The sequence below is a fragment of the Salvelinus sp. IW2-2015 genome, linkage group LG8, assembly GCF_002910315.2.
Source record: "Salvelinus sp. IW2-2015 linkage group LG8, ASM291031v2, whole genome shotgun sequence".
Taxonomy (NCBI): domain Eukaryota; kingdom Metazoa; phylum Chordata; class Actinopteri; order Salmoniformes; family Salmonidae; genus Salvelinus; species Salvelinus sp. IW2-2015.
The window spans coordinates 35,225,545-35,242,421 of record NC_036848.1 but is presented as its reverse complement, the minus strand read 5'-3'; the positions used below and the strand labels follow the sequence as shown (position 1 = coordinate 35,242,421).

Sequence of the window (16,877 nt, the reverse complement as noted above, 5' to 3'; positions counted from 1 at the left end):
AATGGGACCACATACTTATGTCATGCATAAAATGCTAATTAATTACTTAAAAATCATACAATGTGATTTTCTGGATTTTTGTTTTAGATTCCGTTCTCACAGTTGAAGTGTACCTATGATAAAAATTACAGACCTCTACATGCTTTGTAAGTAGGAAAACCTGCAAAATCGGCAGTGTATCAAATACTTGTTCTCCCCACTATATACATTTTTATTTGTTCATTTAGCAGATGCTATTATCACACCATAGCACCATCAGACTTCTGATACCAATGTTGGGTGAAAGGGTGCCACAAAATTGTGAACCGCTAATAAAAAAAAAGTATTTTGTATTTTGAAAATACAAAAATTAAAGCTTTCAAGAGTTACTTGCTACAAATTATATTGGAGTGTAGTTCAGCCAGTGTAATTCAAAATACACAATACTCAGAAGTCATTGGAAATGTATTTCAAATATATGTAACAGATACAGATTTGCAGTGGACAAATATAGCAGCAGCAGCTGAAAAGATGAGCTCTACAAATATTGAATTTTAAATGTTTTTTTTTAAGTAGTACATCGAAAAAAATCAAAGAAAACTGCAAACTGAATAGGAGACCAAACAAGCAGCAAACAAAGAAGAAAGGCTTTTGAAAAGTAACAATTTTTCAATAAATTATACCGTTTTCTTAGCTAGCTAAGTTGTTTACCTGTTGCTAGGCAGTTGCTAGGACATTCCTGAAAGAAGCTAGCTAGCTAACAAGGAGTGTCTAGTTGGCAGAAGGAAGAAGGGACAAAGAGGGACAAAGTGGTACAAAAAAGGACAGAAGAAAAGGGAAAGGGGACATTAAGGTGAGCAGTCCTCTAAAGACACAAAAGAATAATACAAGAAACAACACTTCTATTGCCTCTCCTCTACGATACGCACTTCGGTTTGGTTTGGAGCGAGTAGTTGCATTCGCTTTGCTCCACAGGTAGTATTACAGGTAGTATTACATTTATTTCATTACAGTACAACAGTTTGATTTGTTTGATCTTAGCTGGCTACATAGCGTTTTGTATCCAAGATAATTGTGTAGTCTAGAGTAATTGTCGAGGTTACCTAGCCAGTTAGAGGTTACCTAGCCAGCTACACTTTCAAACAAAGTCAACAACGCAGCCACTGCTAGCTAGCCTATTTCACAGCCAGCAGTACTATATCATTTTAGTCAATAAGATTTTTTGCAACGTAAGCTTAACTTTCTGAACATTCGAGACGTGTAGTCACTTGTCATTCCAATCTCCTTTGCATTAGCGTAGCCTCTTCTGTAGCCTGTCAACTATGTGTCTGTCTATCCCTGTTCTCTCCTCTTGCACAGACCATACAAACGCTTCACACCGCGTGGCCGCTGCTACTCTAACTTCTTGGTAAAATAGCCCTTACACAGCCTGGAGGTGTGTTTTGGGTCATTGTCCTGTTGAAAAACAAATGATAGTCCCACTAAGCCCAAACCAGATGGGATGGCGTATCGCTGCGGTAGCCATGCTGGTTAAGTGTGCCTTGAATTCTAAATAAATCACAGACAGTGTCACCAGCCAAGCACCCCCACACCATAACACCTACTCCTCCATGCTTTATGGTGGGAAATACACATGCGGAGATCCTCCGTTCACCCACACCACGTCTCACAAAGACATGGCGGTTGGAACCAAAAATCTCCTATTTGGACCAGACCAAACAACAAATTTCCTCCGGTCTAATGTCCATTGCTCGTGTTTCTTGGCCCAAGCAAGTCTCCTCTTATTATTGATATCCTTTAGTAGTGGTTTCTTTGCAGCAATTCGACCATGAAGGCCTGATTCACACAGTCTCTTCTGAACAGTTGATGTTGAGATGCGTCTTTTACTTGAACTTTGTGAAGCATTTATTTGGGCTGCAATTTCTGAGGCTGGTAACTCTAATGAACGTATCCTCTGCAGTAGAGGTAACTCTGGGTCTTCCATTCTTGTGGCGGTCCTCATGAGAGCCAGTTTCATCATTGAGCTTGATGGTTTTTGCGACTGCACTTGAAGAAACTTTCAAAGTTCTTAACATTTTCCAGATTGACTGACCTTCATGTCTTAAAGTAATGATGGAATGTCGTTTCTATTTGCTTATTAGAGCTGTTCTTGCCATAATATGGACTTGATCTTTTACCAAACAGGGCTATCTTCTGTATACCACCCATACCTTGTCACAACATACCTGACTGACTCAAAAGCATTAAGAAGGAAATAAATTGCACAAATTAACTCTTAAGAAGGCATACCTGTTAATTGAAATGAATTCCAGGTGACTACCTCATGAAGCAGGTTGAGGTAATGTCAAGAGTGTGCAAAGCTGTCATCAACGCAAAGGGTGGCTATTTGAAGAATCTCAAATAAATAAAAAATTGATTTGTTTAACAATTTTTGGTTACTAAACGATTCCATATGTGTTATTTAATTGTTTTGATGTCTTCACTATTATTCTACAATGTAGAAAATAGTACAAATAAAGAAAAACCCTTGAATGAGTAGGTGTTCTAAAACTTTTGACCGGTAGTGTATTTGAAATACATATTTTAATTACTTCTGAGTATTTTTTTTTTTGAATTACACTGGGCTGAACTACACCAATGTATTTTGTATTTTCAAAATTCTGTCATTTGTATTTTCAAAATACAAAACACTTTACATTACCATTGAGAGTTAGAGGCGGAGGGATGTTAGGGAGGAGAGGGAGGTAGAGATTAGATGTTTGTTTAATAAACCCAAGGTATCATAACAGCCTCATTAGCAGATGTCCAATTGGATGAATGGATCAGTAAAGCTCCCAAGATTCAGTGTTGTTGATGTGTTTCATGGAACATAATCCTTATACGTCCATGTTCCTATAGTGTTGATGACAGAATCATGCATTTCCAATTAGCTTATTTCTATAGGCCCCTACTAGGCCTTATAGAGAGCTGAAAAGGTCAAACTTATATAATGTTTCTATTCATAGGTCGTTCCCTAACCCATCACTCAACCCAGCAGCATTAGCGGTCCTCTCAGCATTAGCCTAGCCACTGAAAGGTTAGCCATTAGCCTGCCTCCACCTGGTGTGTATCATGTTGGGGAAGACAGCATTAGCCTCTAATTGTGTGTCGTGTTGGGGAACACTGCGCTTGCCGCTAGCTTGCTTCTAGCTGTGTGTCGTGTATGGGAACACACCCTCAGTCCATCCATCTTGGTCATCTTAGCGGAGTCACATCCATCTCCGTCAAATTAGCCTAGCGACTAACGTTAATTAAACCAGGAAGTGACCTTTCAGACAGTGAGACGAGAGCGAGCTCTGGCATCTCGGCATGCTGGGATTGAATAGCCGTCTTCGTTGTGTGTAAGGCTATACCCCACAGTCTCTCGGGGACTCTCGGTCTGACATTCTGTTTCATAACCTGTAAAGCAGGCTACCCCAATAGGTGCCCCGTGGGCCGAATTCCGTTGGTGGGTGATTTTATTTGGCCCCCCAAGTTGTCAGAAATATACAGTACCAGTCAAAAGTTTGGACACTCCAACTCATTCCAGGGCCAAGAAACACGAGCAATGGACATTAAACTGGTGAAAATCTGTCCTTTGGTCTGGTCCAAATAGGAGATTTTGAGACGCAGAGTCGGTGAATGAATGATCTCCGCATGTGTGGTTCCCACCGTGAAGCATGAGGAGGTGTGATAGTGTGGGGGTGCTTTGCTGGTGACACTGTCAGTGATTTATTTATAATTCAAGGCACACTTAACCAGCATGGCGACCACAGCATTCTGCAGAAATACGCCATCCCATCTGGTTTGGGTTTAATGGGTGTTTTTCAACAGGAAAATGACCCAAAACACACCTCCAGAATGTGTATGGGCTATTTTACCAAGGAGAGTGATGGAGTGCTGTATCAGATGGCCTGGCCTCGATTGAGATGGTTTGGGATGAGTCGGACAGCAGAGTGAAGGAAGAGCAGCCAACAAGTGCTCAGCATATGTGGGAACTCCTTCAAGACTGGGAAAGCATTCCAGGTGAAGCTGGTTGAGAGAATGCCAAGAGAGTGCAAAGCTGTCATCAAGGCAAAGGGTGGCTACTTTGAAGAATCTCAAATATAAAATATATTTTGATTTGTTTAACAATTTTTTGGTTACCACATGATTCCACGTGTGTTATTTCATAGTTTTGATGTCTTGACTTTTATTCTACAATGCAGAAAATAGTAAAAATAAATAAAAACCCTTGAATGAATAGGTGTGTCCAAACTTTTGACTGGTACTGTCTATATACAGTTGAAGTAAGAAGTTTGCAAACACCTTAGCCAAATACATTTATTAAACTCAGTTTTTCACAATTCCTGACATTTTATCCAAATAAAAATTCTCTGTCTTAGGTCAGTTAGGATCACCACTTTATTTAAAAAATCTGAAATGTCAGAATATTAGTAGAGAGAATGATTTATTTCAGCTTTTGTTTCTTTCATCACATTCCCAGCGGGTCAGAAGTTTACATACACTCAATTAGTATTTGGTAGCATTGCCTTTAAAATGTTTAACTTGGGTCAAACATTTCAGGTAGCCTTCCACAAGCTTCCCACAATACGTTGGGTGAATTTTGGCCCATTCCTCCTGACAGAGCTGGTGTAACTGAGTCAGGTTTGTAGGCCTCCTTGCTCGCACACGCTTTTTCAGTTCTGCCCACAAATTTTCTAGAGGCTTGAGGTCAGGGCTTTGTGATGGCCACTCCAATACCTTGACTTTGTTGTCCTTAAGCCATTTTGCCACAACTTTGGAAGTATGCTTGGGGTCATTGTCCATTTGGAAGCTACTGATAGGCTAATTGACATCATTTGAGTCAATTGGAGGTGTACCTGTGGATGTATTTCAAGGCCTAACTTCATACTCAGTGCCTCTTGGCTTGACATCATGGGAAAATCAAAATAAATCAGGCAAGATCTCAAAAAACAAATTGTAGACCTTCACAAGTCTGGTTCATCCTTGGGAGCAATTTCCAAATGCCTGAAGGTACCACGTTCATCTGTACAAACAATAATACGCAAGTATAAACACCATGGGACCACGCAGCCGTCATACCGCTCAGGAAGGAGACGGGTTCTGCTCCTAGAGATGAACGTACTTTGGTGCGAAAAGCGCAAATCAATCCCAGAACAACAGCAAAGGACCTTGTGAAGATGCTGGAGGAAACAGGTACAAAATGATCTATATCCACAGTATAACAAGTCCTATATCAACATAACCTGAAAGGCCGCTCAGCAAGGAAGAAGCCACTGCTCCAAAACCGCAATAAAAAATTCAGACTACGGTTTGCAACTGCACATGGGGACAAAGATCGTACTTTTTGGAGATATGTCCTCTGGTCTGAGGAAACAAAAATAGAACTGTTTGGCCATAATGACCATCGTTATGTTTGGAGGAAAAAGGGGGAAGCTTGCAAGCCGAAGAACACCATCCCAACCGTGAAGCACGGGGATGGCAGCATCATGTTGTGGGGGTGATTTGCTGCACGAGGGACTGGTGCACTTCACAAAATAGATGGCATCATGAGGAAGGAATATTATTTGGATATATTGAAGCAACATCTCAAGACATCAGTCAGGAAGTTAAAGCTTGGTCGCAAATGGGTCTTCCAAATGGACAATGACCCAAACATACTTCCAAAGTTGTGGCAAAATGGCTTAAGGACAACAAAGTCAAGGTATTAGATTGGCCATCACAAAGCCCTGACCTCAATCCTATAGAAAATTTGTGGGCAGAACTGAAAAAGTGTGTGCGAGCAAGGAGGCCTACAAACCTGACTCAGTTACACCAGCTTGGTCAGGAGGAATGGGCCAAAATTCACCCAACTTATTGTGGGAAGCTTGTGGAAGGCTACCCGAAACGTTTGACCCAAGTTAAACATTTTAAAGGCAACTGAGTTTGAACCTGGGTCTCCTGTGTTTGCCCTCTGAGCTAAATCCAGGCTAGCAGACAGGTTTGTCTCAACTCACCTTTAGCACTGACCAAGCTTCGGTTGTACCCGACAGGACTGAAGTACTCAAACACGAATACAGTCACAGCGACCACGGTCAGGCACATTACAAACATCATCACCCACACCGCTGGGCTATAGGGCTCTAGTGGAGAGGAGGAGAGACAAGGAGGGGAGAGAGAGAGCGGGAGGGAGGGCAAAAGAGAGAAGGAGAGAGAGACATCTTTCTTTTCAGGTATTTTGGACTGGCCAATAATGGCTAACAATGTCTTCTGCATAGTATCTAAAGAAGAATTAAAGGTAATCATGGGATTCTTAATCCATTCCTTTGGTTGTCGTGTTAGCTTTTGTACTGCCAGGCTCAAACAAGGTAATTATACACAATTTGAAGACCAGGGAGAGAAGAGGCAGAGATAAAATTATTAATATTAACATGGGAAAATATCCAGCAACTTGTTTTGATTTTGATTTTGTTGTTTCAGGGTTTATGTGGGATTTAGTCATATCTGCGGGATAAAACTTTAATCTAAAGTTTCCTAAAGCAGAAAAAACAGACCACTGAGACAGAACTCAGTAAAGTAGGCCACACACACACGTTTGCGCTCACTGAGCGTTGCCATGGGAGCTAGCGGTCCTGCTGCATCCATGGGGAGAGGCATCATGGCCGACAATACAGGTAAATTACTCTTAGACACACATCTAGGATTATCTTTTCCTCCCCATATCCTAATGATAGCTATTGAAGTAATTAAACTAAACTGACCTCAGATCAAATTCTATTTACATTATCTAAAGTCAATCAATTAATCAATCCTACTCTCTCACCAAGGAAGGCGGAGGGGGAGACAGTCCCATTGCTACGGGCAACCATGACGCTGATGCCCGTCTCAACGAAGGGCACGGAGAAGTCGATGATCTCAGAACGCTCCTCATTTATGGTGAGAGAACCTATGGCCATGTCTGCTTTCCTATAGAACACCTGGGAGAGGAGAGGGTGAGGAATGAGACAGGGTGAGGAAAAGAGAGTGGCAGGTTGATGCATGTACATCTTTACATTATACAACTGATTTCCTGTACATAATCCCACTGCTAACGTACAGTGCATTCAGAAAGTTCAGACCCGTTCACTTTTTCACATTTTGTTACGTTACAGCCTTATTCTAAAATGTATTAAATAAAAAATGTCCTCATCTATCTATCTACACACCCCATAATGACAAAGCGAAAACTGGTTTATAGAAATGTTGGCTAATTTATAAAAAAATAAAAAATAAAAAAAATACCTTATTTACATAAGTATTCAGACCCTTTGCTATGAGACTCGAAATTGAGCTCAGGTGCATCCTGTTCCCATTTATCCTCCATGAGATGATTCTACAACTTGATTGGAGTCCACCTTTGGTAAATTCAATTGATTGGACATGATTGGAAAGGCACACACCTGACTATATAAGGTCCCACAGTGGACAGTCAGAGCAAAAACCAAACCATAAGGTCGAAGGAATTATCAGCAGAGCTCTGAGACAGGATTGTATCTAGGCACAGATCTGGGGAACGGTACCAAAACATTTCTGCAGCATTGAAGGTCCCCTAGAAAACGGTGGCCTCCATGATTCTTAAATGGAATTAGTTTGGAACCACCAAGACTCTTCCTAGAGCTGGCCGCCCGGCCAAACTGAGCAATCGGGGAAGAAGGGCCTTGGTCGGGGAGGTGGCCAAGAACCTGATGGTCACTCTGACAGAGCTCCAGAGTTCCTCTGTGGAGATGGGAGAACCTTCCAGAAGGACAACCATCTCTGCAGCACTCTACCAATCAGGCCTTTTATGGTAGAGTGGCCAGACAGAAGCCACTCCTCAGTAAAAGGCACATAACAGCCCGCTTGAAGTTTGCCAAAAGGCACCTACTGTAAAGGACTCTCAGACAATGAGAAACAAGATTCTTTGGTCTGATGAAACCAAGATTGAACTCTTTTCCTGATTGCCAAGCGTCACCTCTGGAAGAAACCTGGTACTATCCCTATAGTGAAGCGTGGTGGTGGCAGCATCATGCTGTGGGGATGTTTTTCAGTGGCAGGGACTGGGAGACTAGTTAGGATCGAGGGAAAGATGATTGGAGCAATGTACAAAGAGTTCCTTGATGAAAACCTGCCCCAGAGGACCTCAAACTGGGGCGAAGGTTCACCTTCCAATGGGACAACAACCCTAAGCACACAGCCAACAGAACGCAGGACCGGCTTGGGGACAAGTCTCTGAATTTCCTTAAGTGGCCCAGCCAGACCCCGGACTTGAACCAAGATTGAACATCTCTGCAGAGACCTGAAAATAGCTGTGCAGTGATGCTCCCCATCCAACCTAACAGAGCTTGAGAGGATCTGCAGAGAAACTAATTATGGGGTATTGTGTGTAGATTGAGGGGGAAAAACGATTGAATCCATTTCAGAAGAAGGCTGTAATGTAACAAAATGTGGAAAAAGTCAAGGGGTCTGAATACTTTCCGAATGCGCCGTTAATAAGAATTGCTCACTATGGTATTTTTCTCTAGAATTACCTCAAAATATATCAAACACATACAAAGTATTGAGCCTCTGGGCAGAGGAATGCAGGCAGTGATGTTCTCATGAGGAACACCTGTTTAGGCGTGCGCCTTAGGGTGCAACTGTGTTTGATGTGTGTGTTTTGCATCTTCAGCACCATATGTGCATGTCCTCATACACCATTGCCTAGTTAAAATGCACCATCAAAGAGATAGCCAGAGCTACCGTACACCTACCCAGGTTACCACTGCCACTGACCACTGTCTCTTGTTCTCTTCTGCTCCCAAGGAACACACAGCACATAGTTAGGAGTAGGAGCACTGTAGCTATTTATGGAGAAGCTAGTTCATATTCCAATTGTTATCGTTCTGGGATTTGAAACAGCAGCATTCCAGCTACTGGTACACCTCTCGAGCGTCTATGCTACCCACCACCTCTGCCCTAGCACAGACATCTCCTGTAATGTTCTAACTACTGGGTGTGCAGGCTTTTGTCCCAGGCCAGCACTGACACGCTTGATTACACTAATCAACGGACCATGAAAGCCTTGATAAGTGTAATCAAGTGTGTTATCAGAATGCAAGTGGAGCTTTTACCCCGTTGCTTACACCTACGGATTACTCTCAGATCCCCATGGACTAGGGTTTGATATGGGGTTTGGCATTAGTGTTCCTCTCACCTCTCCGATCATGCCGTTCCAGATGCCACTGATCATCTTTCCATGTTTCCCGTTAGTGACCAGGTAGAGGTCGTAGGAGAACTTAATGGTGCGAGACAGCTTCTTCAGAATGTCTATACAGAACCCCTTACAGCACAGCTTGGTGTAGGGCTCCGAGTGGCCCACAATACTGCAGGGAGAGGAGGAGCACACACACAGAACAGAGCTTGGTAAATTCTTCAGTGACCTGAGATATTGCAGAGATAGACCCACACACACACACACAGAGAGAGAGAAAGAAAGAACGTAGGTGAAGCATGATACGTTTTTGGAGAAAGAAGAACAACTCCTAATTGACCTAATAGGTCCTATTATTGACCTCCTAAACAGCAGTAGCACAGTGAGTCCTGATGGCTGGAGATGTGAGACATATCAGATCAATAAGCTAAATAGCAACATAGCAGAGCAAAGAGCAAACTGTACTATGTACTAATGACTGGGAATCAAGGACCTGGTCTGCAGACAGGAAAGACAACAGTAAATCGGTATCCCCCAGACACACACACACAAACATGCAAACAAGCGTGCGCATACACACAAACAGAGACAGAGATGCACGCACGCAGGCAGAGGGGCAGGCAGGCACACACACACACTTAGTCCAGTCTGAAACCTTGGATGTCTGAGGGCCGGAGACAGACTCTAAACACAGGCCATTAGGGTGTTTGGAGGAACACTGACACACACACACACAGAGCGGTGATGATCCGTCACCTCCAGCCTGCCCTCGACCCCACTGTCTAATGATGTGTAGGTAGAGGGGGAGGACAGAGAGAGAGGGATGAAAGAGAGGGGATGGTTGTTGTTGTTTGACCTAGAGTAAACAGGTCTGTCCCCGTCTCCCTCATCTCACCAGCTGCCTGGGCTAAACGCTGCAGGTTAAGAGCTCTGAGTTAGGGTGTTCAAATATATATGTGTGTGTGTGTGCGTGCGTGCGTGCGTGCGTGCGTGCGTGCGTGCGTGCGTGCGTGCGTGCGTGTGTGGATGCTACACAACTGCTTCCTCTATCTCCCCCAACCCTTCACACACACACACACACACACAGACACAGACACACCTGAGGATTAGCGATGGCTCTGTTGCTCCAGGGTTCTTCCCTGAAACTACAGCAGTATGAAACAAAGTGAACAGAGGGAGGAAATCTAAAACTATAACACAAAGAAAACTTCCTTTGCTATGAGGAAGGAGAATGGTGGAGAAAGAAATAATGAGGAAGGAAGATTGAGAATATATGTTTCAGTGGGGAGATTGCCAGTGGTGTACCCTTAGGTATGTTATGCTAATACCTATGGCTCGATTGCAACCAACAAGCAGAATGTAACGCACTCCTGCAGGTTAACGTTGGATTTCTTAAAACGCTACAAATGGGAGATGACTAAGCTTGATCGCGACAAGAAATGCACAAGGATAAAACGGCAGATCAGTTGATCTCTCGTTGTTACCGTGTCAAGTGATTATAATACCGGATAGCTGGTCTAGATTCTCTACTACCGCCCCGAATGAAATATCAACCTATCAGAAGCATCAGAAATGAAGGCTGATGGATGTAAAAAAAAAAAAAAAAAAAAACTTATTTGAGTATAATAATATAGAAGTAGTAGCCCTCATTTCATTCAAACGCTTCACCTTAAATGGCAAAATAAAATAATAATTGCCTTTCAATATATAACATAAATGATTACATTTTCATTTGATAAAAAAATATTGATTATTTAACTCAATCATGATTTACCTGATATGGTTGCAAATTTCTAATATGGACTGTCCAGGGATATTTTACCCTCAATCTTGATAAGATATGACCATATCAGACAATTTTCTTTTAAAGACAGTTGCATTTAATGGAGAGCATAAATTGGAAACAAACAAAAGAATTAAGAGTAGGCTACACCTTTAACATCATTTTTCCATTCATACAACGTGTCGGGAAAGTTGCCACAGTAGATTTGTCGTGGTAGAAAAGGAAATACCTTGTATCAGTCGTCAAATAGACACATCACTCTTAGTCCGCTCAACTAGCAAGATTAAAATGTTTCCCGTGATAATACCCACCAGAGAACAAAATAGTCTTGAGAAATGTTGGTTGCAATCAGGGCTAAAAGATAACCCCGAAATCCGCATTATGCAGATGTTTAACGGTGGTGGACGATAGTTGTTGTGCTGGTGGTTTTTAGCTCGTATCGATAGTTCAACGAGAGCTGGTAATAATCTAGTGGCCATCAGTTGTTGCAATTGTCCCAACGCTTCTACATAACTCAACTGAGGTCTGCAGTGCTGCATTTGAATATTCTGCCATTGCAATACAACTCTCGTGCACTCTGGGCGTCCCCAAACCAGAACTGCTCGCAGGTACACGGCGACTACATTACAATCAGATACCCACACGTAGACAAGTTAGGATTCTACCCAGACGAAGCATCATACAGCATGTCGGACAAAGCATCATACAGCATGTAGAATCACACACCAATAGCATCCCTCTTGCGGCTAGCCCACAGTCAGTTAGAAGAGAGAGTGCTTTTGACTGTGCCTTAAAGAAGGGTTAGCTGACAACTTCACGAAAACGGTGTGTTGTGATTCTGGATGGCCAGATAGCAACAATGACAAGAAGCTGCCATGTGGGGAATCGTAGGTGGCTCGTTTCAGATAGTTTCATCCTGTTCTTGATACCATGTCTTGATTTGAAGTGTTTTTACTGATGTCACATCTATGCTAATATGGCTCAAATTTGCTAGCAACTAGAGTATAATGATGTATTTGACACAAGTGCTCATTGTGCAAATGTATTTGTTTTCAAACATTTGAGACTAAATGTAGTTTACATGTCAACAATCTAAGCCAACTCTGTCTGTTTTGCCCCATAATTGAGCATGCATCGGTTTTGTTGCCGAACAAACCAACCTGTTTACACTACTCTCACTTATTGGATAGTTTTCTAGTTAGTGTGTAGCGCGAATTGAGCTGCCCGCTGGTGCTCTAAGAGCCAGAAGTGGATCTTCTAAATGATGATATATAAATTTTAACTTGTTTCAGTTATATTAGACATAACACTGCTATCTGGAGAGCATGCTTTGTTTCGTCATTCTCATTATCACATGTGATTCTACATCTTTCATTTTACTCTTAACTCTTAACTCTGTCTTCTGTCATCTCTGTCTCTTCGTTTTTGTTGTTTTTCGCCCTGGTTAGCTGCCGTAAGTGTTGTATCTTTGCTTAGTAATATGTCAAGCAGGGATGAGAAGAGAGAGGAGAAGAGAGGAGAAGAGAGAGAGACACTGAGAGCTGAGAGAGATAGAGATGTATGACAGAGGAGAGCACGATGAGAGAGAGGAGCAGGTAGGATTGAGATTTGACGAGATTTATGTGTTGAGGAGATAATTACTGGAGACGTAGAGATGGATGATGAGAGAATGAGTGATGTAGAGAAGAGAAGAGAAGAGTAGATGAGAGAGAGAGATGAGAGAGGAGAGGAGCGGAGAGAGAGAGATGAGAGAGAGAGAGCAGAGAGAGAGAGAGGAGAGAGAGAGTAGATATCCCTGAGTGAACGTAGACAGAGAGGACACGCTAAGATGCACATCGAGATTATGATGAGGAGACGAAAGTTGATGGAGAAGAGAGAGAGGAGAAGAGAGACGAGAGAGAGAGAGAGAGTAGTAGACTGAAGAAGAGTAGAGAGAGAAGTGCCTGGCATAGAAGAACATGGAAGGACTATAGTAAGCACTGTGGTCGGGTGAAAGTAGATGCATGAGTAGCTCTTCCTACTCTCATCTGCTCAAAATACGAATCAATCAGAGGTATTTAATATATTTCAATTGTTGCTGTTTGTTAAATGTTTTGTTTATTTTTCCTATGTATTATTATGTTGCTTCCCAACACATTCTTAATTTATGTAATACTCATATACTTGCTTTGGCGACAGTGACAGCCACCCATTCATGCAAATAAATGTTAAAAACCGGTGGAAAGAAAGAGAGAGAGGTTGTGTGATTGCTATCCACAGTTACCATGATATATATGAACCAGCGTTGGCAGATAAATCTTCTTTACAGCCAATCAATGTTGCTATTTTGATCGCTATCAGCTGCTCACACTCACTCTCACATCCTACACATCTCCCACTATTATAAATATACTGGTCTATAATTGGTGCAGACTCGTGTGATATGTCTAGGGATGTAACCGTCGTTGTATGTATTAGTGTTAATGGTTGGCCCCTGGTGTCATGTCTTGTTTGTTGTGTTGGCTCCTATTAGTATATCCGTTTATCTCACCGGTATGGGTTCTATGCATCATGTTTGATACAGGCTTGAGGATCACAGCTCCTATTGTCTCTGACCAGCGCAACATGTGTATAATGTGATTGATTATTATAAGATTTATCAGTATGCCTGGTTCTCAAAAACTAGCTTCCAGTATGTGTTTACCAGACACACCTTGTACCAAATACATTTTAAATCAGTTTTCACAATTCCTGACATTAATCCCAATAAAAATGATCTGTCGCAGGTCAGTTAGGATCACACTTTATTTTAAGAATGTGAAATGTCAGAATAATAGTAGAGAGAATGATTTTATTTCAGCTTATTTCTTTCATCACATTCCCAGTGGGTCAGAAGTTTACATACACTCAATTAGTATTTGGTTAAATTGGGTCAAATGTTTCAGGAGCCTTCCATAAGCTTCCCACAATAAGTTGGGTGAATTTTGGCCCATTCTCCTGACAGAGTTGTGTAACTGAGTCAGGTTTGTATGCCTCCTTGCTCGCACATTGTTTTTCAGTTCTGCCCACAAATGTTCTATAGGATTGAGGTCAGGACTTTGTGATGGCCACTCCAATACCTTGACTTTGTTGTCCTTAAGCCATTTTGCCACAACTTTGGAAGTATGCTTGGGTCATTGTCAATTTGGACGATCCATTTGTGACCAAACTTCAACTTCCTGACTGATGTCTTGAGATGTTGCTTCAATATATCCAAAATAATATTCCTTCTTCATGATGACATCTATTTTTGTAAGTCTGCATCAGTCCCTCGTGCAGCAAAGCAGCACCCCCATAACATGATGCTACCATCCCCGCGCTTCACGGTTGGATGTGTGTTCTTCGGCTTGCAAGCCTCCCTCTTTTTCCTCCAAACATAACGATGGTCGTTATGGCCAAACAGTTCTATTTTTGTTTCATCAGACCAGCTTTTTTTTGGCGGCTTTGGACAGTGGCTTCTTCCTTGCTGAGTGGCCTTTCAGGTTATTCGATATAGGACTCGTTTTACTGTGGATATAGATACTTTGATCTGTTTATGCCACATCTCCACGGAAACCTCCAATTGACTCAAATTATGTCAATTAGCCTATCAGAAGCTTCTAAACGCATGACATCATTTTCTGGAATTTTCCAAACTGTTTAAAGCCACAGTCAACTTAGCATATGTAAACTTCTGACCCACTGGAATTGTGATACGACTGATCAGTGAATATAGTGAAATAATCTGTCTGTAAACAATTGTTGGAAAAAATTACTTGTGTCATCACAAAGTAGATGTCCTAACCGACTTGTCAAAACTATAGTTTGTTAACAAGAAATTTGTTGGAGTGGTTGAAAAACGAGATTAAATGACTCCAACCTAAGTGTATGTAAACTTCCGACTTCAACTGTATGTGCAGCCATCTGTATACATTTGCAATTTGCATGTTGTTTGTTGGTGTGTGAGTGCGTACCTCTCGGTCGGTTAGACTGGCGCGGAAGGCACGTGGTGCGTACTGCAGCGTGCAGCGTTGCCGTGGGGTCCACATTTTCTACGATGACGAAGGGCCTCTCCTCAGAGTGGCTACCGTCAGGTGGCGGTCATCTGATACTGTCTCCAGAAAACTGCCATAGCGAGGCCACACCCGGGTAACGCCCCCTGGAGGATACCCCGCCTAATGTACCACCTGCGGGGGGGGGGGGCAGGAGAGAGAGAAGAGTGGGAGAGGGAGGGAAGGAAGATAGAGAAGAGAGAGAGAGAGAAACGAGTACATGAAAGTGGATTAAACACACTCAGGGCTGTAGATCTGAGAGAGGCTGATCCAGGTAATCCAATGGATTGTGACCCTAAGCAGAGCCCCAGAGGACCCAGTGATCCCTGTTAAGAATCTGTCCTCGCTTAACCCTACTGGGGCTCCATTTATCACCCAGGCTTCTTTCCCTGGAGCTTCCAACTCCATCCCTCCAGTCATAAATCATAGTGTCTCTTCTTTTATATGCAAATTACATTGTACTGATCTCTGAAAGTGAAGATAAGCTTCAAAAAATGTTATATATTGTTTTTAACTGGTGTGGACAATGGAATCTGAATATCAATGTGAACAAAACTAAGGTAGTACACTATTGGAATTCAGCTGTGACCAGAACACTGCTGTGGTCCAGACCACAATAGATATGATCAGTGAGTACAAGTATATGGGATTGATTATCAAAGACTTTGTGGGTCACAATGTGTCTGTTAAGTACATATCTAACTTGTGCCATCATTGCAACGTACAAATCCATGGGTGGCTACCATTAAAATGTTTGATTCATTGGTGCTACATACCGTATTTGTACTTGCAGGAGTATGGGGGCACAGAAATTATAATTGACTTGTGTAAATGCTGATTTTACCTTGGTGTGGATAAATACACGACAAATCCTGCTATTCAAGGTGCTGTATGGGTTGGAAAATATGGCATCGTCAGTTGCTATGTATTTTTTTTTAAATGGCAGTGATTTTGCATCATGCATCAGCCAAAATGTAAATTGTAACTGTCACGTTCCTGACCTTATTTCCTTTGTTTAGTCTTTGTTTAGTTGGTCAGGACGTGAGCTGGGTGGGTGTAGTCTATGTTATGTGTTTCTATGTGTAGGTTTGTCAATTGGCCTGATATGGTTCTCAATCAGAGGCAGGTGTTTTGCATTGTCTCTGATTGGGAACCATATTAAGGTAGCCTGTTTGCACTGTTGGTTTGTGGGTGATTGTTCCTGTTCGTGTGTTCATGTATTTTGTGTTCCCATGTTCAGAACTGTAGCGTCTTTGGTTTTCGTCTGTTTATTGTTTTTGTTCATGTTGAAAAAGTATTCCAATAAATGTGGAAACGTACCACGCTGCGCTTTGGTCCTCCTCTCCTTCCAACGACGAGAGCCGTTACAGTAACGGTCTTGATGAAAATAATAAACTATGTGACATGTTAACAGATAACAATAATGTGCAGTGCCTCTACTTTTTCCACATTGTGTTACAGCCTGAATTTAAAATGAAGTGAATTGAGATTTTGTGTCACACACAACACTCCATAATGTCAATGTGGAATTATGTTTTACAAGTTCATTCAAAATGAAAAGCTAAAATGTATTGAGTCAATAAGTATTCAACCCCTTTGTTATGGCAAGCCTAAATAAGTTCAGGAGTATATATTTGCCGATCAAGTCACATAAGTTGCATAGAATCACTCTGTGTGCAATAATAGTGTTTAACATAATGTTGTTATGACTACCTCATCTTTGTACCCCACACATACAATGGTCCCTCGGTTGAGCAGTGCATTTCAAACACAGATTCAATCACAAACTCCAGGGAGAGAAAAAAAGCAGACATTGAATATCCCTTTGAGCATGGTGAAAATATTAGTTACACTTTGG

At 42.0% G+C, this 16,877-nt stretch overlaps 1 protein-coding gene across 1 annotated transcript in view; it reads right to left on the bottom strand.

The window, feature by feature from the left end:
* Positions 1–16,877, bottom strand: part of LOC111967824 (glutamate receptor ionotropic, NMDA 2C-like) — an 80,551-nt gene that overhangs the window by 19,189 nt on the left and 44,485 nt on the right. Inside the window, 5 exon segments of the mRNA XM_070444907.1 lie at positions 5,997–6,122; positions 6,803–6,956; positions 9,191–9,359; positions 14,938–15,046; positions 15,049–15,142. Coding sequence (XP_070301008.1) covers positions 5,997–6,122; positions 6,803–6,956; positions 9,191–9,359; positions 14,938–15,046; positions 15,049–15,142 — 652 coding nt within the window.